The following is a 25,046-nucleotide window of genomic DNA, read 5'->3' on the forward strand; positions in this document are numbered from 1 at the left end:
GTGCACTTGACATGGATTTCTTAATTAATATTCCTGCCAAATCTACCTTTTAATATCATCTACAGAACTAGGGTGGACAGGAATGGCCTCTTGACAGAACAAGTTATTTTAAAAATATATATTTTTGAAGTATAGTTGACTTGCAATGTTTCAGGTGTCAGCAAAGTAATTCAGTTATGCATATACACACACACACATATATATATATACTTTTTCTGGATATTATCTTGATGGCAATGGAAAGTGCTTAAAGACTTAACTAGATTTACATGATTAGATTAGCACTGAGATTCTTAGGTTCCTGTCTTTCTCCTGGGACTACCTAGCTCCCAGTTAATTCTTCACTTTGGCCAGAACTTTTCCTACTATTTGCTCTTGTGCTGTTGGTCTCCTCCCACTGCCTGCACCTAAGCCTTCTGGTATTTTGGCTGCTGGTGATGCTGTTTGGAGTGGCATGTACTCTGCACAGGGGCAGGACATGGTAAGACATGTTAAACATCTTCCTAGGTGCTATTCACCTAGGAATTTAAACACTTTTCCACCCTTGAGAGATGGAGATCATTATTCCCATTTCTCCATGAAAAAACTGTAATTAAGAGGCTGGAGGCTTCCCTGGTGGCACAGTGGTTAGGAATCCGCCGGCCAATGCATGGGACGTGGGTTCGAGCCCCAGTCCAGAGGATCCCACATGCCGCGGAGTAGCTGGGCCTGTGTGCCACAACTACTGAGGCCCACACGCCTGGAGCCCGTGCTCCGCAACAACAGGGGAAGCTACTGCAATGATAAGCCCGTGCACTGCAATGAAGAGGGCCCCCGCTCGCTGCAACTGGAGAAGGCCCACGCACAGTAACAAAGACCAAATGCAGCCATAAATAAATAAATAAATAAATAAATAAATTTATTAAAAAAAAAAAAAAAGGCTGGGATTTTCCCGTGCCCAGACACCTAGAATGTAACAGAGCAGGGATGTAAATTGTTTCTCTTCTTTCACGGTGCCTTCAAGTACACTTTCATGGCTGACAGATGTCTGGGGTACATGCTCTTTTATTGTGTATTAATTCAACAAGTATTTGAGCAATTAGTATTTGTGCCTTTTTTTTAAAAAATAATCTTTCCAACAACCCTTCAATATAGGTGCTGTTGTTCCATTTACAGACAAGAAACTGAGGCAAGAGAAGTGACAGTGACCTGCCAAAAGCCACAAAGCTAGTAGATTTTGAAGCGAGGATTCAATCTAGGCCTGGTTTGTTTTTCTGGGTTTTTTGGCCACGGGCACGCGGCTTGTGGGATCTTAATTCCCCAACCAGTGACTGAACCCGCGCCCTCGGCAGTGAAACCGCGGAGTCCTAACCACTGGACGGCCAGGGAATTCCCCTGGCTTCAGTTTTAAATTTCTCACTAGGCTAGGCTGCCTCTTCCTAACAGAAGGCGTTTTAAAAATCTAGTTTGAGGAACTAAACCTGTCCCACGCTCAGGGAACACTTCACCAATGAGGTTACCTTTGAGTAGGCCATTTATTGATTACTAGTTGCTGAGCACAACTTGTTATCCTTACAACAAACCCTATGAGGGAGGTGCTATGAACAGTCCTAGTTTTACAGGTACTGAAGCTGAGCAGCAGAGGGGATAAAGAGCCGACTGGACCCAGGGCCCCCGGCATCATACCGCTCTACCTCCCACTATCAGGCTCTATCCCGACCCCTCGCAACCTCATTTCTGGGCCCTGAAGGTTGCAAGGCTCCGGGGGGTGGACGCCTGGCTCCTCGTAGGAGCTCAGCGCCAGGAGTAGCGAGCCACCGGGATAGGGCTGTAGACACCGGCAGGGAAAGTCTGACCCCGGAAGTAGCCGCGGCGCTGGCAGGGCCGCGTCTTCGGTTGCCAGGGCGCCGCCCCGGAAGTAGAGCCGGCCCGCGCCGGGTAGCGGTCTGCGTCCTCCTCTGAGCGCCGAGTGGGGTTGGAGGCGGGGCCGGACCGCGGCGCGGGGCCGCCGTGCTCCGCGCTCCTGGGCGTTCCTCCGCGCTGTGCACCCACAGGTGAGGCCCCGCCGCCGAGGCCGCCGCCTCTGGGGACCGAGGGTGTGGCCGCGCTGGGTGGGCGAGTGCGCATGCGCGAACAATTGTGGGCCCTGGTCTACGGGGCCGCGAAGGTGCGGTTTAGATGCTGCTCGCTGGACTCGCGTTCCCCGGGAAGCCTGCGCTGACCACTGTGCCCCTCTTCCTCCTCCGAGTTCCTATGACTTAACTTGTGCCGCTCGGTCCTTGTTATTGCATTCTTCTTATTATTGGTTATCCCGGAATTTCATTGCTCCTACGCTTTTTCATGCATTTGCAATCTGTATTGTTCCTATTGGCATCTTGCAGGGCGCGGTGTACCTGTGGCTAGAGCTCTGGACAGGAGACAGGAGATAAGTGTTCCCCGCCCTGCTCACCTCTCTCTGGGGCACTGTTTTCCCATCATTAGAGGGGGTGGGGTGGTGGTAGTCATACACCCCTAGAGTAGCTGGGGCATTACAGGGGATTCATTCTAGACCTCAAAGTATCTGGTCGTTGTAAGCCGTTTGGAGGTTTGTTTGCAAAGCGGTTCTTTGTTCAGGAAATATTTAATGAGCACATTTGGGTGCTGGGTTGTGGCAGTACAAAAAGATTGACCCTGCCCTGCACTCAGGGAGTTACAGGCACTGGTAAACAGGTACGTGGAGCATGGGGGTGAGGAGACGGACAGGGCAACACAACTGCGACCGAATGCTGCATGGCACTGATGTGAAGTCGTCATTTATATTGTTACTTTATTTAAAGATGGCTCTTTTTGCCTTTTCAAAAAAGACTTAACTAGCTGGAAAAGAATGCAAGTGTCCTAGGATCCTGGCCTAGCTGGGACTTTATTGAAACTGATAGTGATCAAAGTGTCTGGGGTAGGGGGATGAGGGCAGAGACTGCTCCCATTTTCCGATGGCTGGACCCAGAAGAGTGAAGTGACTCCCATGAGTGTGAGTTTTTCCCCCCCACCCCCGCCGCCCCCCGCTGTTTCTCCTCAGAGGTGGTTCTGACTTTTGTCTGGGAGTAGTCATAACTCCAGGAGGTAAAAGGCCTCTTGGCAGAATTCTGTTCTCCTGGGGCTGTAGGCACAGAGATTTCTCAAGATGTTCCCTCGCTCAGTGGAAATCAGCTAATCTCCCGGCCTCCTACTTCTCACCAGGGTAAAGCTGTGGCAGTGTTTATGGGTGATTGTTTCCTGGGTCTCCCCCTTGGGACTTACAGCCCCTGTAGGGTTGGTCTGCGCCTAGTTCACTGCTTGGCCCAAACAGTGCTTGTTTGATTGTGTGTGTGGAGGGAACTCATGTCTTTATTTCTGTTAATTCATCACGTACTGGTTGAGAGCCTGCTGTTGCTAGACACTGCTCTGGGTGCTGGGGATTCAGGAGGAGATAAAGTGGAACAGCACTGCTGCTCACAATGTGACATATCTGTGTCAGACAGATAGTCACCAAGGAACCAAATACATGAACTAGACCAGGTCTTTTCTTTTTTTAAAAAAATTAATTTATTTATTTATTTTTGGCTGCGTTGGGTCTTTGTTGCTGTGCGCAGGCTTTCTCTAGTTGCGGTGAGCGGGGGCTACTCTTCGTTGAGGTGCGCGGGCTTCTCATCGCGGTGGCTTCTCTTGTTGCGGAGCACGGGCTCTAGGCATGCAGGCTTCAGTAGCTGTGGCGCATGGGCTCCATAGTTGTGGCTCACGGGCTGTAGAGCGCAGGCTCAGTAGTTGTGGTGCACGGGCTTAGTTGCTCCGTGGCATGTGGGATCTTCCTGGACCAGGGCTCGAACCCGTGTCCCCTGCATTGGCAGGTGGATTCTTAACCACTGCGCCACCAGGGAAGTCCCTTTTTTAAAAAATTAAATTAAATTAAATTAAATTATTATTTATTTATTTTTGGCTGTGCCAGGTCTCCGTTGCATGCAGCACACGGGATCTTTGTTGCGGCACACGGACTTCTCAGTTGCGGCAGGCATGCGGGATCTAGTTCCCTGACCAGGGATCGAACCCCGGGCCCCCTGCATGGGAGCATGGAGTCTTACCCACTGGACCACCAGGGAAGTCTCGTAGACCAGGTCTTTTCAAACTTGCACTTGCGTAAGAATCGCCTGAGAGCTTGTTAAGACACAGATTCCCGGGCCCCGCTCCCAAAGAGTCTGAACGTGTACACTCGTGTGTGTGCATGGCGGGCGCTGGAAGATTTGTGTTTCTAACGAGCTCCAGGTGATGCAGATGCTGCTGGTCCGTGGACCATGCTTTGAGTTGGCACCGACTAAACAGCTGTGTACAGCATGAACGCCACGGAGAAGTAAAGTGACAGCTCTGTAAAGGGGGAGGATTGAGATTGGGAAGGCCACTCTGAGGAGCTGACCTTGGAGAAAGGGCCAGATGTGGGGGAAGAGCAAAGCCTTAAGACCGGATGCCGCTTGGCGGGTGTGAGGAGCTGAAAGAGGCTGGGGCCTGGAGAGGGAAGACAGGTGGGAAGGGTACTGGGAGACAGGGCCCGAGAGGCATGGGGGTCCCGGGTCACGCTGGGCCAGCCTTGCAGACCATGGGTGGGCTGCTAGGTTCGTTCTCAGTGCAGTGGGAAGCCGCTGCGGGCTTATGAGAGGAGTGACAAGATTTGCTTTGTGTCTGAAAAGATTGGTCTGTGTTGCAGTGGGGTGAGAATGGGACCAAGGAAGCCAGTTGTGGCCTGGATTGTGGGGATGCTGGGGAGAGACACAGACGGATCTGGAATTTTCTGGGGGTGGAGCGGGCATGATTTGCTGCTGGACTGGACTGATGGTTACTTCCTCCCCAGGACTGAGGTTGGATTTTGTTAGGTTGTTAAAGCACTTTGCCGCCGGGGCTGCCGCTGGTTGAACGCGTCTCTTGCCTTCCCTGGATCGGGACTGTCCAGGAGCACCTGGTCCCGGGTGGCTTTCCATCTCCCGTCACCCGCCTGGCATGGAGTGGCCGTCGGTGCCCAGTGGAGGGATGAGATGGCCACCACTATCGGTGGCCCGGACGCCCAGGGATGTCCCAGCGGAAACCTGTTCTCAAGCTTGTGAAGATCCTGCCCACTTGCCCCAGGAGTGGGACCCACGGTGTTCTGGAAATAACCAGCAACCGTCTGGTTTCAGGATGGCTTTCCGAGGCTGCCATACCTCAGGCAGTGACAGCCCACGCTGACTCCAGGCTGTGAGCAGCATGAGGGCCAGCAGGTCACTCTCTGCTTTTCCTGATTAGGTTTTTATGATGCTCAGTTTTGAAAGTAGCCGACCCTGTGGCTTAAAATTCTGAGGCGTCAGTTCATATGAACCAGTAGAGAGGCAACGTGTCAAGTTCATCACATAATACCGCTAATTCCACTTTTTTTTTTCTCTTCTATTTTAGGAGGAAGTCACAGGAAAACAATCTAACCTCAGGTATTTATCTATTTACCTGATAAATAGATAAGGCTTAGTATTTCCTAGGGTTGGGAAGGCGTCAGCCCTGGTTTCTGTAATGTGGGGATTGGCCAGCTGGTTCCTTAGTCTGTTCTACAGATGATACCTGAGCCCCCTCATTGTGCCTGGCCCTGGCTGGGTGCTGGGGGACCCACCCCCTGCCCTGTGGGGTCGATGACGCCTGACAAGGGGGATGCAAGTAATGACGGTTGACACCCCGTGTGGGAGGGAGGCTGTGCGGGTTGCCAAGGCAGCAGTCTCTGCTCTGCCTCTTGCTTTCCAAGCCCCACATTGCTGTCTGTAAGTAGGGAGAGTACCTGCCTGCTGGCCTCAGGTGAGCTATAACCAGGTACCCAGAGGAGAAGGATCTACACACACCGCCCAGCCCAGGGCCTGATGCGTCCTGGTGTTCGGGAAGTGGTAGCTGTTTTTTCAGTGATGATAGAAATACGTACTCACTTACTGTGTGAGGGCGGGGCCCGGCAGGCCCGCCGGGAGGAAGAGCTGGAAAGGAGGCACGTGCAGAGCCGAATCAGGGGCAGCTTAAGGGTGAAGCTCTTTCTGCTTGATGCACTTGTTTCAAACCCAGTTGACTGTTCGGAGAACCTGCTGTGTGCCAGGTCCACGCCCACCTGACCTTGCGTTAATCCCAGCAGCACCGCCCAGGAGCTGTCACTTACATTCTTTTTTATTTTTAACATTTTATTGGAGTATAATTGCTTTACAGTGGTGTGGTAGTTTCTGCTTTGTAACAGAGTGAATCAGTTCTTTCCCATTTATTTCACTGGGGAGGCTGAGGCCCGGAGAGGACATGCCAGGATCCACAGCGGCTCCGTGGCTCAGTCACTAAGCAAACTGGGTCTCTAAGCCTTGGGCGTGGAGGGAACTGCCGTCCCTCCTTTGGCTCTTCCCAAGGCTGCCTTTTCATCTGCTCTCAGTGGTGGTTTCCACGTTGATTTGGTGCATTTCTGAAAAGAGGTTCTTTTAAAGGAGAGGGGGCCTTACTTCATTTTTTCCTTTTTTAACCATAAATGACTCTCTTGTCTTCTTGCTCAGCACTTTACTATGCTCTGTTACCCAAATATATATATGTAAACCTCCTTATGGATGTAAATTTCTTATTCTTCGTTTTTCCCTAGTGTTTAGGATGGTCGTCTCTTGTATTAGTTTCCTAGGTCTGCGGTATCAAAGTGCCCCAAACTGGGTGGCGCAGTGAGGCCGGAAGCCTGAAATCAAGGTGTTGGCAGAGCCGTGCTCTCTCTGAAGATTCTAGGGGAGGGTTCCTTGCGGCTTCCAGTTTCCGGGAGCCCCCGGCATTTCTTGGGTTGTTGCAGCATTACCTCCGATCTCTGCCTCCGTCTGCACATGGCTGCCTTCCCTCTGTCTGTCTGTCCGTCCTTGTGTCTTCACAAGGCGTTCCCTGCCTGTGTGTCTGTGTCCAACTTTCCATCTCATAAGAGTACCTGTCATTGGATTAAGGCTGACACGAATGACTGCAAAGACCCTACTTTGACCAAATAAGGTCATGTTTACAGGTACCTGGGTTAGGACTTTAATGTATCTTTTCAGGGGCACAGTTCAACCCATAACATTTCCAGGGAAGCGATGAGTCAGGTTCCAAGGACCCAGCCTTGAGGACTTGTCCATTCAGCCACTCACACAACAAGGAGTCATCGTTTGCGTCTCATGTGCTGAAGGGCTGGAGATAATGGGGTCGGGCAAATGGACTGTGGGGTTCGCTGCAAATGCTCCCCTTTAAATCTAGAATCAGTGGGCTGAGAGGGAAACGGGTGACTACGAGAGTCCCTCGCCTCACACGTTTATGGAAGGAACGTACATAAAGAACTGAAATGCAAGTTGGGAAGTTCTGAGTGCCAGCAAGGATGGCAGGAAGGGTCTGCAGGGGGTCCCGAGGAGGGAAACACTAATTCCAGTGAAGGCGATGAGAATGGCCCCCTGGGGGAAGTGGCCTTTGAACTGGGCCCCGCGTGGTTGGTGGAGCTGGATAAAGACCGGTGGAGAGAGGCGTTCAGATGGAGGGACAGCGTGGGCACAGGTTCGCGGGTGAGCACGTGAGCACGGAGCCGCAGAGGGGGGTGCGTTCAGCCAGAGCAAGGGCTGCGTGAAGTGAAGGGGTGGCCTGGCAGCTTGGGAAGGTCAGCGGGAGCTAATAAGTAATTAATTCAGAAATACTTATCACGACAAGAGAGGAACCCAAGGCATCCTCCGTTGGGCACTTAAACAGAAGACGCCATCCACCGAATATTCTGGTTAGTTATCATTTGGCTATATTCATAAACTGTTAGAACACCTCTTGATCTTGTGCTGTGTACATTTCGTCTGTATATTAATGTTTTTTCTAATTTTTAATTTTTTGGCTGTGCTGCATGGCATGTGGGATCTTAGTTCCCCGACCAGGGGTCAAACCCGCGCCCCCTGCATTGGAAGCATGGAGTCTTAACCACTGGACTGCCAGGGAAGTCCCTAATTTTTTTTTTCTTTTTAATTTATTTTTGGCTGCATTGGGTCTTAGTTGTAGCGTGCGGGCTCTTCTTTGCGGCGCATGGGCTCTGTAGTTTGCGGCACACGGGCTCTCTAGTTGAGGCGCGCGGGCTCAGTAGTTGCAGCGCGCGGGCTTAGTTGCCCCGCGGCCTGTGGGATCTTAGTTCCCCGACCAGGGATCAAACCTGCATCCCCTGCCTTGGAAGGTGGATTCTTAACCACTGGACCACCAGGGAAGTTCCCCTAATTTTTAAAAAATTTTATTGAAGTATAGTTGATTTAGGATGTTGTGTTAAATTCTGCTGTACAGCAGAGTGTTTCAGTTATACATGCATATATTCTTTTTCATATTTATTTCCAGTATGGTTTATCACAGGATATTGAATATATTTAGTTCCCTGTGCTGTACAGTAGGACCTTGTTGTTTATCCATTCTATATATAGTAGTTTGCATCTGCTAATCCCAAACTCCCAATCCTTCCCTACCCCACCCCCTCTCCCTTGGCAACCACAAGTCTGTTCTCTATGTCTGTGAGTCTGTTTCTGTTTCGTAGATATGTTCATTTGTGTCATATTTTAGATTCCACATATAAGTGCTATTGTATGATATCTGTCTTTCTCTTTCTGACTTACTTCGCTTAGTATAATAATCTCTAGGTCCATCCATGTTGCTGCAAATGGCATTATTTCATTCTTTTTTATGGCTGAGTAATATTCCATTGTATATACGTACCACATCTTCCTTATCCATTTATCTGTTGATATTTAAGTTGTTTCCATGTCTTGGCTATTGTAAATAGTGCTGCTATGAACATTGGGGTGCATGTATCTTCTCAAATTATATTAGTTTTCTCCGGATATATGCCCAGGAGTGGGATTGCAGGATCATATGGCAACTCTGTTTTTAGTTTTTTGAGGAACCGCCATACTGTTTTCCATAGTGGCTGCACCAATTTACATTCCCACCAACAGTGTAGGAGGGTTCCCTTTTCTCCACACCCTCTCCAGCATTTGTTGTTTGTAGACTTTTTGATGATGGCCATTCTGACTGGTGTGAGGTGTTACCTCATTGTAGTTTTGATTTGCATTTCTCTAGTAATTAGCAATGATGAGCATCTTTTCTTGTGCCTGTTGGCCATCTGTATGTCTTCTTTGGGGAAATGTCTATTTAGGTCTTCTGCCCATTTTTTGATTGGGTTTTTTTTTGTTGTTGTTATTGACTTGTATGAGCTCTTTGTATATTTTGGAAATTAAGCATTTGTCAGTTGCATCATTTGCAAACATTTTCTCCCAGTCCATAGGTTGTCTTTTCATTTTGTTTATGGTTTCCCCTGCTGTGCAAAAGCTTATGTTTGATTAGGTCCCATTTGTTTATTCTTGCTTTTATGTCTATTGCCTTGGGAGACTGACCTAAGAAAACTGGTACAATTTATGTCAGAGAATGTTTTGCCTATGTTCTCTTCTATGAGTTTTTTGGTGTCATGTCTTATATTTAAGTCTTAAGCCATTTTGAGTTTATTTTTGTGTGTGGTGTGAGGGAGTGTTCTAGCTTCAGTGATTTACGTGAGGCCGTCCAGCTTTCCCACCACCACTTACTGAAGAGACTGTCTTCTGCACTGTATATCCTTGCCTCCTTTGTCAAAGATTAATTGACCATAGGTATGTGGGTTTATTTCTGGGCTCTCTAATCTTTTTTTTTTTTTTTTAAATACATTTATTTTTTTATTTTTGGCTGCTTTGGGTCTTCGTTGCTGCACGTGGGCTTTTCTCTAGTTGCGGCGAGCGGGGGCTACTCTTCATTGTGGTGCGCGGGCTTCTCACTGCGGTGGCTTCTCTTGTTGCGGAGCACGGGCTCTAGGCACACGGGCTTCAGTAGTTGTGGCTCGCGGGCTCTAGAGCGCAGGCTCAGTAGTTGCGGCTCACGGGCTTAGTTGCTCCGCGGCATGTGGGCTCTTCCCGGATCAGGGCTCGAACCCGCGTCCCCTGCACTGGCAGGCGGATTCTTAACCACTGCGCCACCAGGGAAGTCCCTGGGCTCTCTGTTCTATTCCATTGGTCCATATGTCTGTTTTTGTGCCAATCATTTGTGTATTTTATTTTAGGTAAGAATCTGAGTCAAAATTTGGTGAAACTGAAGAGAAATTGGACGTTCCCGTTGGCTCCCTAAGTACCTATGGTAGGTCCGGGCTGAGATGTTTTCCTTGGTGACCACTCGTCCACACAGCAGGTGGAGGGGGCAGGGGGCCGAGAGGAAACCCACCCTTCTCGGAGGCTCCATTTCCTGCTCAGTAAAGTGAAGGTGAGAATATTTGCCCCATCGGCCTTACTGGGTTTAGGATTGTACCCTTGGAAGCATTTTCAGACTATTTTATGACTGAAGCGCAGCACACGTATAAAGTACGGCCTTTATCATTATTCTGCGTTGTTGCTCTTACTTCTGCGTCATCTCCAGGTGGGAGCTGTGGCGGGAGTGAGGTCGCCCAGTGAGACCGGCGTTTGAAGTGCAGGGTGTGGGTTGTGGTGTAGGCGCTACCTGGCTTGGGGGTGGTTCTCACCGAAATCCTGTGTCTGCAGTTGGACTCTAGGGGGCAGAGTACGAGCAGGATTGGTCAGGGATGCAGGGCTGTTCAGACTGAAATCAAATACAGGCCGACCTCAGATTCCGATCCAGACCACCGCAGTGAAGCGAATTATCGCAAGAAGGCAAGTCACATGAGTTTTTTGGTTTCCCGCTGGATTTAAAAGTTATCTTTACACTGTACTGCAGACTCTATTGGGCGTTAGCAACTGGTCTAAAAGAGGTACATGCCTTAACTAAAAAATACTTTATTGCTAAAAAATGGTAACCATCACCTGCACCTTCAGTGAATTATAGTAGTAACACCAAAGATCACTAGATCACAGATCACCGTAGCACATACATAATAATGAAAAAGTGTGAAATATTACAAGAATATTGTGACACAGAGACACGAAGTGAGCAAATACTGTTGGAAAAATGGTGCCGACAGACTTGCTCGATGCAGGGTTGCCACAAAACTTCAATTTGTAACAAATGCAATATGTGCAAATCACCCGTGGTGAAAAAGTAAAGTCCCCTCAGCAGTCGGCCTGGACAGTGCAAGGGGGTGTGAGGCGTGCGGGGTTTGCTCCGGTACAGACGTGAGTTACCGGCACATGGGGACGCGGCTTCTGTGGTGCTTCTGCCATCATTTCCATGCGGTGGCTGCTGACCTGCACGTGGGTCATGACCGATCAGTTAGCAACCTTATGTGGTGTCATGTGGCACTTAGAGTTTGCAGAGAGCGGTTCCATTGATTCCTCACTTTGACCCTGTGGGCGTTGTCATCATCCTGATGAAGGCCAAGTTCACAGAGGGAAGGGATGGGCTGTGTGGAAAGAGGTTTAGGGTAGGGTCACCCTAGGTTTGGCTCAAGCCACCATCAGTCCCTTTGGTCTGTTCTTACACAGGCTCTTAACCTTTGAGCCTCAGCTTCCTCATCTGAAAACCGGGGATAATTTGGAAACATCTCATTCTACATCTCAGTAGTATGAGATGTTTCCTGAGTGCTTCCTTACGTGCCAGGCACTGTTCTCGGTGCTTTACATGTGTTCACTCATTTACTTCTCACTCCAATCTATGACATGGGTAGATACTGTTGTTATCCCCATTTTACAGAGGGGGAAACAAGTTCAGAGAGGTTAAGTAACTTGCCCAAAGTCACACAGCTAGTGAGTGGTGGAGCTGGGCCTCAAACCCAAGCTCCGGGACCTATGCTTGACCACAGTCCCGCCTCGATGACACTACCCGCCTCGCTGGGCAGCGCGAGGAGGGAGTGGGCTGACGCTGGGTGGAAGCACCCCGAGAATCCTGGTGGATTCTATCATGAGAGTGTCTTCTCTTTTCCTCTCCCAGGCGACACATACCTGGATCCCCGTCTCTTCGTCCCATGCCTTTTCTGCCCTGTTAAGTTGCCCCAAATGTGAAGCTATTGCAAGCCCATGGGGGAGGTGCCTCCTTTCGTAAAAGGCCCTCGAGGCTCATCAGGTCCCCTGGCTTTCAAGCCCAGTTTTTCACGGAAGCCCTTCTTCCTGAAAGCCCTTCACCTTCTGTGAAGAGGTACACAGAAGTGTAACAACTGCAGCCCTCTCTGGTCGGAGCTGGGGTGGGAGCCTGGAATCCTGGACTGCCCCAGCAGTTTGAAAACCAGAATTCAAGGGAGGAAACAAGTCCAGAAACTTTCTCAAAGTCACATGGTGGTACTGAGAGGCCTGTGACCACAGTCACTCATTCTCTCTGAAGTGATCATTTGCTGCATGCCAGGCACAGTGCCAGGCCCTGGGCGCAAAGCAGTGACAAAGAAAGCCAGCTCCTGCCCTCTAGCAAGGACAGAACTGCAGGGTGCCAAGGGGCCATGTAGCTGGTCTGGAGAGTCAGAGAGGCTTTGTGGAGGAAGTGACATTCACTTATGCTGGCAGACGAGTGGGCGGTAGCTTGGCCAGGCAGAGCAGGGTGGAGTGCTGCAGGCAGAGCATGTGCCAAGGCCCTGAGGTAGAAGAGGAGGTGGGCAGAGAAGTCCAATGTGGCAGCAACAGCGGGTGAGGGAGAAGGTGGCACAAGATGTACCTGGAAAAGCAGGTGAGGGCCAGGGGGCTGCGTATTTTAAGTACAGTGAGAGCCACGTTGCTTGTTCACCGGGATTGATGTGGTCAGACAAACACTTAATATCACCCACAGTTAGGGACTTCCCTGGTGGTCCAGTGGCTAAGACTCCGTGCTCCCAATGCAGGGGGCCCGGGTTCGATCCCTGGTCGGGGAACTAGATCCCGCATACATGCCGCAACTAAAAAGATCCCGCGTGCCGCAACTGAGACCCGGCGCAGCCAAAATAAAAAAACAAATAGATAAATATTAAAAAAAATAAATAATAAGATCACCCACAGTTAAAGAGAGTGAATTGGTGTAGCGAATCGGGAAGCAGCAGGGAGACAGGCAGGACTTGAGGGGACGGGGGGTGCCCAGACTGGGGTGAGTCCTCCCACCCGCCCGTCAGAAGTCAGCTCCAGGGTCCCCGCTCAGGGCAGCCTTCCCAGCTGCCTCCGCTCTCACAGTGGTGCCTGTCCTTGTGCCTCTCCTCGTGGCTCCAGTCACAGCTGCCATTCAGCGTGTGTTGCCTTTATTTCCCACTTAACCAGGATTCTCAGTCTCAGCACAACTGGCCTTTGGGGCTGGATGCTTTGTTGGCGGGGGCTGGGGCGGGGCATCCTGTACGCCGGAGGGTGTTGAGCAGCGTCCCTGGCCTGTGCTCACTAGATGCCAGAAGCATCCCTCCCCCCGAGTCCTGACGAGCAAAGTGCCTCCAGGCGTTGCCAGATGTCCCCCAGGGGGTGACCTGCGCTGGCTGAGAGCCACCGTGGGGAGGACTGAGCTGGGGGTGGGGGGCGTCTGCTCACCTTGTGTAGAGGACTCCTTTGGGCGAAGGGACGTGAGTTGTTAAGTTTCACGGCTCCGATAAGGTGATCTCTTCCAGGATTATGGCAGGAAAAGTGAAATGGGTCACTGATATCGAGAAGTCGGTGCTGATAAATAACTTTGAAAAGAGAGGATGGGTCCAAGTGACAGAGAACGAGGACTGGAATTTTTACTGGTAAGTATAAACCAGGGTTTGGTTGTCTCGCAGAGCCCGTTTATCAGCGTGGTTAATCCCATACCGGCGCACGGACTGTCCCGTGCAGGCGCCTCCACGCCATCGTGCCGCCTCCCCCTTACGCTTTTCTCGTCCCGGGCCCTTCGTGCGCACGGGGAGAAGGCCCTGGGTCAGTACATGTGGCGGAGTGTCCCACGCTCCTGGTTATCAGGAAGTCCCGGGATGTCTCAGCACGGCTGGGTGTGGTTACACGGCAGTGGGAATTTGGGTGGGAAACAGAGCCCCACCCGCCTCCAGTTCGTGCTGGGCACAGTGGTGCCCCGTTGCCTGGCACCTCGGGGTGCGCCGGGGAGGTCAGCATCCTCTGGGGTGGGGTGGGGAGGAGGGCGGGGAGAGGACTGTGGGGAGGGCTCGGTGCTTCCTTTCACCTCTCTCTCGTAAGGCCAAGAGGGTGCTGGCTGGGCTGACTGAGAAACCACGGAAAGGCGAGTTAGGCTAGAAAAGCAGGGTGTGGGCACTGAGTCCCGGGTGGTACCCACCCAGCCAGGAGCCTGGAGTCTTCCTAGACTCCTCTCCCCGCCTCTCACTTCCTCAGGGTGAGGTCCTGTGTCCTCCTTGGTCCAGGCCTGGTCTGCTCGCTCCCTCGGGGCGGCCTCCACATCCCTGCTGGGTTACTCAGCCAAACACTTCGCCGACCCTGTGCAGCTCCTGGGTCCAGAGCACTGCAGTGAACCTTTGAGGGGGCAGGGGGCCAGTGGGGGCACACGTCGGGGTCGGCAGGGGCTTTGTCACCCTGTACATCCCCCCACCCCAGACTCACTCTCCCTGCCGCCACCTTGAGAGGTGTTACTCGGCTTCTCTCAGCCACTTCTCCTCCCCCCTACTCCCCGCCAGTGCAGCAGGCTGCACGTTTTCCCCTGTTGACCCACTGCTGAAACTATCTTTCTTTTCCATCTTTGTACGTGCTATGCTTTCTAAGCCGCCTCAGCCCCCCGTTTGGAGACGCAGTGCATCCAGGGGTTAGATGTCCAGACCCTGGAGCCAGAGCCATGCGTGGCTTCAGCCCTGGCTCCTCCACTGCCGTCTGTGTGGCTGTTAGCAGAGGACTTGGCCTCTCTCTGCAAATACCGTTGTTTGAGGTTTCAAGGAAGCAGTGAAGCACAGAACTCGGGGCAGTGCCTGGCGTGTGGCGGGTGCCCCATCAGCGCGTGCCGTCACTGTCCTTCGTGCACCAGCACACCTGCCCTGGAAGCCACCTCTGCCTCTCGCGCCCTCCCGGGCTGCTCTCTTCAGGTGCCATGGCAGCAAATGCTGAGTGCCGTGATTTGTGATTTCCCGGCCTGTCTCCTCTTCCAGTGTCACTGTGAACCCCTGGAGAATGAGGACCTGGCCTGGCTTATCCCAGCATCCCCGGAGCCTGGCTGGGCCTGGGCACAGAGTAGGCAGCACCCAGCCTCCAGCTCCAGCGGTGGTTGGAGAGATGACCCTAGCTTTGCTTCTGACAGCAGTGAAGTCACCTGCCCTTTAAACTGCAACCTGGGAACTCCCTGGCGGTCCAGTGGTTAGGACTCTGCGCGTTCACTGCCGAGGGCCTGGGTTCGATCCCTGGTTGGGAAACTAAGATCCCACAAGCCAAGCAGCATGGCCAATAAACAAACAAACAAACAAACTGCAACCTAATTTCCCTTCAGGAGCGTGGACTGCAGAGAGGGAGGGCGTTTATGGAGTAGTTCAGTGCCTGTGTATGGTTTAGTGTCAAGTTTACGTTCTTTCTTCTCAAAGGGAAAGGGAAATCCTTTATCCAGAGCCCTGTTTCATGGGAGCTCTGAAAAGAAGGCTGAACAGGACAGTATTTTGTCCTTGCTGTTTTGTGTCCCACTGCCCAGTGCTGTGGGCCCAGCAGAACTCAGCGCGTTCTTTCAGCTTCTCTGGGCAGCTGGTCACATGCCAGGGATGGGGGATTTGAGTGCTTGCTTCTTCATGCCGATAAGCGTTTTGGAGCTCTTCTTAACCAACAAGAGAATGACAGAGAGAAGAAAAGAGCTAAACAGTATGATAAGTTTGGATATTTGAGATATCTTGAGAGCTCATGCTTTAAGCACTAAGTGTCCTGTCGGGTCTTAAAAATTGGTTAGGGAAGAATATTGGAAACAACTAAACATTAACTGGTTGGGGAAAGGTGAATAGATTAACCAAGTGGATTACGGTACAGCCATTGAAATAATTGTGACGATTATAAAGCAGTTTGGGAAACTGAATAACAGTAAGTGTGAAGAAAAACATATTACGAAATTGTATTTGTATTCTGATAACAACTATGCAAAAACAGCTTGCATGTGGGCAGGAAGTAGAAGGAGAGTGAAACAGGTGAACACTGGCTCTCCTGGAGGGGGTGTATGGGTTATCCATTGCCAAACTGATGGTGAGTAACAAACACCACAAACTTAGGGGCTTGAAACAACCATTTTTTGCTGCACATGAGTTTGTGGGTTTGGCTGAGCGGTTCTTCCGGTCTGGCAGAACTTCACTGTTCCTGCCTGGGCTCACTCACACATCTACTGTCACCTGGCGGGTCATCTGGGGCTTGGCTGGTCTAGGATGCCCTTGGCTAGGACGACAGGGGCTTCTCTCCACACATCTCTCACATCCCTCCAACCGGCTAGCCTGGGCTTGTGGCGGTGTTGGGGGCCCAAGAGGGAGGTGGTAGCTCTCAAGGCCTTTCGGGGCTAGTCTCAGAAATGGCGCACCATCACTTCTGCCCTTCTTTTTGGCCAAAGAAAGGCATTAGGTCAGCCCCAATTCAAGAGGAAATATATTTTACCTCCTGATGGGAGTTGAGGGGTGGACAATTGGGACCCTTTTTACAATCAGGCTACGCAGTAGGTGAACATTTATTTATAACAAAGGGTCCTCTGTTCCTTGGAGAAGTGCCTGTTGCTGGGCCTCAGGAAGAATTGTACAAGGTGAGCTCGGAATAGCTTGTCTTATGGGAAAGCAAGGACGTCGTCAAGGCCTGCTGGATTCACGTTAATAAAACTCAGGAGACAACTTGCAGCGTTCCTTCTGCCCAAAATAGGGACAACTAGAGCTTCCGTAAGACTAATTACAGCAGACTGAAACTCATGAATCATGTTTGAATCTCTGAGTTCATAAAAATGCCCCCCAAAAGAACTGAAATGGAACAAAACCCCACGTAATTTGTGGCACATTAAAATGGCCACAGCGTTTTTGACACCACTTCCCTCTGCAGATGGGGTCTTCGTTCCCCTCCTCCTGACCTTGGGTGGGCTCTGTGACTGCTTTGGCCAGTGGGATGCGGTCAGTGTGATCCAGTCAATGTGATCCAGGCCTTAAGAAACCAGCAGCTTCCTCCTGCTGTGTGGGAACCCCCTGCGGGAGCCCCGAGCTGCCACGTGAGAAGCCTGACCGTCCCAGGACCGTCGTGCTGGAGAGGTTGCAGCTGCGCCCACCTTCCAGCCGTGCCTGCCAGGGTGCCAGATGTGGAAGAAGCCTTCTCGGGGACCCCAGACCAGCCGGCTGAATCCCACCCAGCGGCCTCAGTGCTGCGTGGGGCAGAGCGCTCAGCTGAGCCCTGCCCAAGTTCTTGACCCACAAAACCTCGAGTTATCATAAAATGGTGGTTGTCTTAAGTAGCTAACGTTGGGTAATTGTTTTGCAGGGACAGGTTCCCAGGACACGGCTCATCACACATCTGCGGGTGGTAGGGAACCAGCTCACTATCTTGAAAACTGGTAAAGGGAAAGAATCACACACTTACTCAGTCTTCCCTGTAGGAACCATTCATGGGTTATCTAAATTGTTGACGCAGGGAAGTTTCTCCTTGTAGAAATATTCCTGCCAATAAATGAAGGAGGAATGAAAAAGGAGAATTTCACCGTTTTGCAACCCCTCACAACATAAGGATCTACGCCTGTGCAGGACAGAGGCCGCTGACCACAGGACAATAAGACACTTAAGTGTGGCTCGTCTAGACAGAGATGTATGTGCTGGAGTGTGATGTACGCTCCCGTTTTAGCACGAAGAAACAAATGTAAGATTCCTCATCACAAATTTTTATGTTGGTAATATGTTGAAATGATAATATTTTGGATATATTAGGTTAAATAAGATAAATTAAAATTACTTTCACCTCTTTCCTTTAATTTTTTTTTTGTTTTTTTTTTTTTGGCTGCGTTGGGTCTTTGTTGCTGCGCACGGGCTTTCTCTAGTTGCAGCGAGCGGGGGCTACTCTTCGTTGCGGTGCACGGGCTTCTCATTGTGGTGGCTTCTCTTGTTGCGGGGCACGGGCTCTAGGTGCGCGGGCTTCAGTAGTTGTGGCACGCGGGCTCAGTAGTTGTGGCGCACGGGCTTAGTTGCTCCGCGGCATGTGGGATCTTCCTGGACCAGGGCTCGAACCCGTGTCCCCTGCATTGGCAGGCGGATTCCCAACCACTGTGCCACCAGGGAAGTCCCCCTTTAACTTTTGTTTTAATGTGACTACTAGAAAATTCACTATGTGACTCAACTGTGGGTCACATTCTATTTCTGTTGGGCGGTGCAGCTGATTAGTCACTGACATCCCGAAGGGAGAGGCTCTCCGGCTGGATGCCACCCTGGGATGCAGCTCTGCCCCCATCGGCCTGCAGCTCATCAGACCTCTAGGTCTGACTCCCAACTTACAGGAAGTACAGGGCCCTGGGGAGCATGATAAATAAGGAAGCTGTGAGAACCCCTACAGAACAGATACCCGGTGTCTTCAACAAATAAATTGCCTAGAAAAAAATTAAGGAGGGGTGGGGGAGAATGTATAGATTTAAAGAGATGTGTGAGAGAGAGGACAACTAATCAGAAGGCCTGGCCCTTATTTGCAAAAGTTGTAAAAAAATATTTATCAGACAACTGGGGAGATTTGAACACTGAGTAATATTTGATGATATTTAGGAATTACTGCTCCTGGGACTTCCCTGGTGGTCCAGTGGTTAAGACTCTGCACTTCCACTGCAGGGGGCACAGGTTCGATCCCTGGTTTGGGAACTAAGATCCTGCAAGCTGCGTGGTGCAGGCAAAAAAAAAACAAAATGGAATTGGCTGTGCTCCTTTTTTTTTTTTAGTTGTGATAACAGCATAAAATAGGATATCATATAATATAAAAAGGAGTCTTTAACTGTTAGAGATTCTAACAGGAATATTTTGGATGAAATGATATGGTATCTGGGAAGTGCCTCAAAATAAGCCAGTGCTGTGAGGTACAGGCAAGGCAAGACTGGCCTTGTGGTGACTGTTGAAGCTGGATTACGGGGTTCTGTTACACTTTTGTCTATACTTCTTCGTGTGTTTGAGCTTTCCCATAATAAAAAGTTTTTGTTTTTTTTTAATCCTTTTGTTCTGATGATTATGGAATCAAAAGAAACCCTCTGGTTAGTGCAATGGGGAGGGGGCGGGTTGGGGGCAGGGAGTACAGAGAGGACCTTGCCTTGTCTTGTGACTCCAGGGCTCCCTTGCGGGTGCCAGCCCTTCCGTCCTTCCTGCTTCTCTGGGGGGGCTAGGGAAGTCAGACAGGTGTGGCAGGGAGACTGGCTTTCTTAGAGGATGAGAAGGAATCCATTTCTCTTTCAACTCTCATTTCACTGGGGGCTTCGCAGTTTAGCTGGCCTGTCAGGGGTCTCTCCAAGAATATCACATGCCAACTCAGGGTCCTTAAATAACCCCTGTTTTTTTGTTGTTTTTAATGTTTTGGGTTTGCCACGTGACATGCGGGATCTTAGTTCCTGACCAGTGATGGAATCTGCACCCCTTGCAGTTGAAGCACGGACTCTTAACCACTGGACCACCAGGGAAGTCCCTGGGGTTTTGGTTTTAGGGGGTCCCTGTCCTTCCTGACTTTGGGTGCAGATATTGAGTCAATGAGTTTCCTGACTTCAGAGTGTGACTTTCATTAGTTTGGTATCAAAATCAATGTTATCATTAACTGATAAACATTTATTGAGCATCTACTCTGTGCCAGAGAGTACAACCAATCAGGGCAGAGAGTCAAAACAGCCCCTGCCTCAGATAGTTGAGGTTCAGTCAGCAGACACACAGCCTGCCGCTGGGGGCCAGGCACCTCCTGGCTCGGTGCCGGCTTGGGGACAGGTTAGCTCTGAGAGAGCGTGCTTCCTGGTCAGGAGTCCCCGGGCTTTAACGACACCCGCCTCCACGTGGACACATTCTGAGCTTCCGTCCTGCACCTCCCTTCTGTGCTTCTCTTTCAGGATGAGTGTGCAAACCATCCGCAATGTTTTTAGTGTCGAAACTGGCTACCGGCTCTCAGATGATCAAATAGTCAACCATTTCCCGAACCACTATGAACTGACGCGGAAGGATCTGATGGTGAAAAACATCAAGAGATACAGGAAAGAGCTGGAGAAGGAAGGGAGTCCTTTGGCAGAGAAGGACGAAAGTGGGAAATACCTCTACCTGGGTTTGTGTCCTTTCCACCGGCCTCACGTTTTAAATAGATAGTGGAGTATTTTCCAGTGGCACAAGACCACGAGATGGTGCCTGTTGGCTTTGAGGGATGAACGTGTTTGTGGGCACTTCTTTCATTCCAGGCGTCTCCAGAATTGGGGGAGGGGGCTCGACTTGGAATCTGAGTTTGTGTGAGTGCCTTGGGAATGTGCACAGGAGGTGGTGGGCGTGGGGGACACTCCCTGAGCTACAGACTGCCGGAAGGGATCATTACTGTGTCCAGCAATGCCTGGGGAGTGCAGTGCATCCCTGCCCCGTCTGGTGAGAAAAGCTGGGCTGTCGGGTAATTTCAGAATCCCTTTTGCACAGCTGGGGAAAAGTACATAAGTGACCTCTCTGGGCCTCGTTTCCTAATCTGATAAATGGAAATGATAACAATACCTATCTCACAGTTTGCTATGGGGATTAAATGATACAGATTTGTAAAGTACTTAGCACACAGCTAAAAGAGAAAACTCATTACAGGCAGACCTCAGAGGTATGGTGGGTTCAGTTCCAGACCAGCAAAATAAAGCAAATTACCGCAATGGGACTTCCCTGGTGGTCCAGTGGTTAGGACTCCACGCTTCCACTGCCAGGGGCCCGGGTTTGATCCCTGGTCAGGGAACTAAGATCCTGCAAGCTGCATGGTGTGGCCAAAAATAAATAAACAAATAAAAAGAATGAAGTTTTAAAGTGAATACCGCAATAAAAGCAAGCCACATGAATATTTTTGGTTTCCCACTGCATATAAAAGTTATCCTTACACTAAACTGTCGTCTATCAAGTGTACAATAGCATTATGTCTTAAAAAAGTCAATGTACATACCTTAATTAATTAATTATGTTTTTGGCTGCGTGGGGCCTTTGTTGCTGCACGCGGGCTTTCTCTAGTTGCGGGGAGCAGGGGCTACTCTTTGTTGCGGTTCTCAGGCCTCTCATTGTGGTGGCTTTTCTTGTTGTGGAGCACGGGCTCTAGGCGCACGGGCTTCAGTAGTTGTGGCACGTGGGCTCAGTAGTTGCGGCTTGCGGGCTCTAGAGCACAGGCTCAGTAGTTGTGGCGCACGGGCTTAGTTGCTCTGCGGCATGTGGGATCTTCCCGGACCAGGGATCGAACCCATGTCCCCTGCATTGGCAGATGGATTCTTAACCACTGCGCCACCAGGGAAGTCCCTACATACCTTAATTTAAAAGTACTTTATTGCTTAGAAATGTTAACCATCATCCGAGCCTTCAGTGAGTTGTAATTTTTTTGCAGTAGTAACATCAGAGATCACTGATTTCAGATCACCATAGCAAACATAATAATGAAAAAGTTTGAAATACTGCAAGAATTATCAAAACGTGACACAGAAACACAAAGTGAACAAATGCTGTTGGAAAAATGGTGCCGATAAGACTTGCTCCACGCAGGGTTGCCACAAACCTTCAGTTTGTAAAAAACGCATTATCTGTGAAGCGCAGTAAAACGAGGTGTGCCTGTGTTGTACCGGGATTGAACTGCAGAAGCCCTTGCCCTGTTAGATGCTGGGTGGGGGCATGAGGTAGTGAAACAGGCGCTGAAGAGGCAGTGGCAGCATCTTTCTGTCCGTGGCCCCCGGAGGGCTGGCTCACCGTTGTCCCCTCTCTGTTACCCTCAGACTTCGTCCCCATCACCTACATGCTGCCCGCCGACTACAACCTGTTCGTGGAGGAGTTCAGGAAAAGCCCCTCCAGCACCTGGATCATGAAACCTTGTGGCAAAGCCCAGGGAAAGGGCATCTTTCTGATCAACAAGCTCTCGCAAATCAAAAAGTGGTCCCGGGACAGCAAAACATCTTCGTAAGTGGGGGAGCCCGTTGCGTGTGCTTCCCAGCCATCTCACGTCGTCCTCAGTCTCTTGGCCACGGCCGGGGGGGGCCCTCGCTTGCTTTTCCAGGTGCGCAGCATTTGGGCAGGTATACACGTGGCAGCAGGGCAAGGCTCTGTGGCCACTGTAGCGTCACCAGTCGTAGAATCTCACCTGGGGATGGTGGGTAAACTGGCGTAAGGTCACAGGAGCAGGGAGCCTCGCCGGCCGCTTTCTGTCCTGGAAGCTGGGGGAAGACCCGTCCAGTCCTGGTGCTTCTGAGGTGGCGAAGCACATGCTTCACACCTGGGTGCCTGGGCTTGAACCCCTGTCTGGCACTCACCACCTGAGTAAGTTTTGCTGTATAGACTCTTAGTTTCTTCATCCAGGTAAACTGGGGACACAAATAGCACCAGCCTCACGGGGTCGAGGTGGGGATGGACCCGAGCGCCAGGCTGTGTGTGCGGTCAGTGTAAGAGAAGACCTAGGTGGCGGTCAGGTCAGGTCTCCTCTCTGGGTTGGGGGCCCCTCAGAACGGAGGACACCAGGAGATTTAGTCTAAGGCTCACTCTTTGCCTCTTCGAGGTCCTTAACTGCCGGGAAGTGCCTGGAGGCCACCATTGGTGCCATCCTTTCCGGGTGGGCTGATGGCTCCCCTGAATTCCCAGGAGTGGCAGGGATGCCTCCTTGTGTCCTGCATTTAAGTCTGACTGCATGATGCCAGCACCCGGGGGTTCCTCTGTGTGGATACACCCCCCCCTTGTTTTCTCCCCGTGAACCGGCCTCTCACTTAATGAGAGGCAGCAAGCTTGTCACCAGCCGACTAAAGACCTCTGGTCTTTTTTTTTTTTAATTTATTTTATTGAAGTACTGTTGATTTACAATGCTGTTTTCATTTCTGCTGTACAGCAAAGTGATTCAGTTATACATATATAGAATCTTTTTCATATTCTTTTCCATTATGGTTTATCGCAGGATATTTGAATATATTTCCCTGTGTTGTACAGTAGGACCTTGTTGTTTATCCATCCTATATATAATAGTTTGCAACTGCTAACGCCAAACTCCCAATCCCTCCCTCCCTGACCCCCTCCCCCTTGGCAGCCACAAGTCTGTTCTCTATGAGACCTCTGGTCTTTGCATCTAACCTCGACTTTGACACGCCCAGGTTCATGACTCAGTCTACCAAGGAAGCCTACGTGATCTCTCTGTACATTAACAACCCGTTACTAATCGGCGGCAGGAAGTTTGACCTGCGCTTGTATGTTCTGGTGTCTACGTACCGCCCACTGCGCTGCTACATGTAAGAGCCGGAGTTTTGTTTCCATTCTTTAGACTGTGCTTTGGGAATTCCCTGGTGGTCCAGTGGTTAGGACTTGGCTTCCACTGCGGGGGGCCCGGGTTCGATTCCTGGCTGGGGAGCTAAGATTCCCGCATAATGCGTGCTGTGGCCAAAAAAAAAAAAAAAGACCGTGCTTTGACGCCATACTTCCTACTCCTGGGAGACCTTGCAAGGGTTGGTGGAACTCCCCGTACGAGTAGTGCCTGGCATGTGATCCATGTTGAGTAAGGCAGTAACTTTGACACGAATGTGAATCTTGAAAACAAAAAGCAACTCTTTTACCCTTACAAAGATACTCAGAGAAAGAAGCCAGACACAGAAGGCCACATGTTGTACAATTCCGTTTATATGACGCACCCAGAAGAGGCAAAACTGTAGAAACAGAAAGTAGATCAGTGTTTGCCCAACACCAGGGTTGGGAAGGGACTGCTGACGGTCGCAGGGTTTCTTTCTGGGGTGATGCAGGTGTAAAATTGATTGTGGTGATGGTTGCACAGCTCTGAATATACCAAAAACCGTTGAGTTGTACACTTTATGTGGATGAGTTATATGGCACATAAATTATATCTTAATAAAGCTGTTGTATAAAAAGAACCATAAAAAATAACAAAGCAGCTGTTTAAAAAGTTTAAAACAAAAAGCAGCTCTTTTAAGAGAAAAAAAAGTGTTATATTTTGTTTACGCTTGTCCTCAGAGTATTGAACTAATCTGAATTCCCACTTAGGTATAAACTTGGATTTTGCCGCTTTTGCACAGTAAAATACACCCCGAGTACCAGTGAGCTGGACAACATGTTTGTTCATCTCACCAACGTTGCCATTCAGAAACACGGGGTAAGTGTTTCTTTTCCCTTGAGCCTAAGGAAATGGACTGATTTTATGGGTTTCTTTGTTTTTCTATTTGCAGGAGGGGGTGGGTGGGTATAGGAGTTGTATTTAAGATGCTCTGGCACTGATTGGGAGGGGGAGCCCCAAATATCCAGTGTGCTTGTCCCACTGGGAGTGGGGCATTTGGAGAAAGTCCCACATTCAAGTAGTTCTGGGACCTTGGGCAAGTTAATTGACTCTCGGAGCCTGGGTCTCTCGAGTTGTAAAAGGAGATAATATTATTACCTTGTGGGGCTTGTGGGAGGATTATATGAGGGGACTTGTGCTTGGTCATTCAGTTAAAGACCAGATACTGAGCACCTGTCTGGGTTGGTCCCATGCTGAGGGCTACAGATATGGGCAAAAACTTCCTTCACCCCTACTCTCATGGAGCCTAGAGCCTGGGGGGCGAAGACAGTCATCAAATAATCACACTGCAACTGAGATGCGCGTTCTGCAGGTAGAGATGCAGGCCTGGAGGAGCTTGGAATGAAGGAGCCTGGAGTCCAGGTGGTCGGAGGCCACCGCACATGTGGCCTTGAGCGGAGAGCTGAAGTCTGAGCGGGGGTTCCCTGGGTGGAGGAGTGGAAAGAGCATTCTAGCAGCGGGCACAGCACGTGCCAAGGCCCCGTGGCAGGAAGGAGCATCGCAGGAGCTGAAAGGAGTCGGGGCAGCTGGAGCCCCCGAGCGAGGGGGGTGGAGTGAGAGGGCCCTGTAGAGGCCAGCGGAGGCCGGGACACAGGACGTGGTAGGTTCTGTGCAGGCTTTGGGGCTATAATCCAGTCCTGGCGAACAAGGCCTGAAGGTCTCATTTCTATAGGAAAGACTCTTCTATTTGGGTCTTGCTTAAATGGAAGCCTGAATACCCTAATCTTTTTATCATTTGAATAGAAAGAGGGTAAATATTGATAG

At 50.4% G+C, this 25,046-nt stretch overlaps 1 protein-coding gene across 10 annotated transcripts in view; it reads left to right on the top strand.

Annotated features, from left to right (window-relative positions):
* The first annotated feature begins 1,919 nt into the window (after positions 1–1,919).
* The window catches only part of TTLL1 (TTL family tubulin polyglutamylase complex subunit L1), a 36,885-nt gene continuing 13,758 nt past the window's right edge, over positions 1,920–25,046 (top strand). The window contains exons 1-9 of one of the 10 annotated variants that reach the window (XM_061204279.1): positions 1,920–2,033; positions 5,410–5,441; positions 10,067–10,263; positions 10,539–10,667; positions 13,496–13,612; positions 19,864–20,072; positions 21,739–21,919; positions 23,095–23,229; positions 23,993–24,101. In XM_061204279.1, the coding sequence (XP_061060262.1) occupies positions 13,500–13,612; positions 19,864–20,072; positions 21,739–21,919; positions 23,095–23,229; positions 23,993–24,101 (747 nt within the window). In that variant the 5' untranslated portion in view covers positions 1,920–2,033; positions 5,410–5,441; positions 10,067–10,263; positions 10,539–10,667; positions 13,496–13,499. Of the gene's footprint in view, positions 2,034–5,409; positions 5,442–10,066; positions 10,264–10,538; positions 10,668–13,495; positions 13,613–17,459; positions 17,664–19,863; positions 20,073–21,738; positions 21,920–23,094; positions 23,230–23,992; positions 24,102–25,046 lie in introns of those variants that run through there. The other 9 variants (XM_061204282.1, XM_061204281.1, XM_061204280.1 and 6 more) reach the window with 9 other exon arrangements.

This window comes from Eubalaena glacialis, chromosome 11 (assembly GCF_028564815.1).
Source record: "Eubalaena glacialis isolate mEubGla1 chromosome 11, mEubGla1.1.hap2.+ XY, whole genome shotgun sequence".
NCBI classification, from domain to species: domain Eukaryota; kingdom Metazoa; phylum Chordata; class Mammalia; order Artiodactyla; family Balaenidae; genus Eubalaena; species Eubalaena glacialis.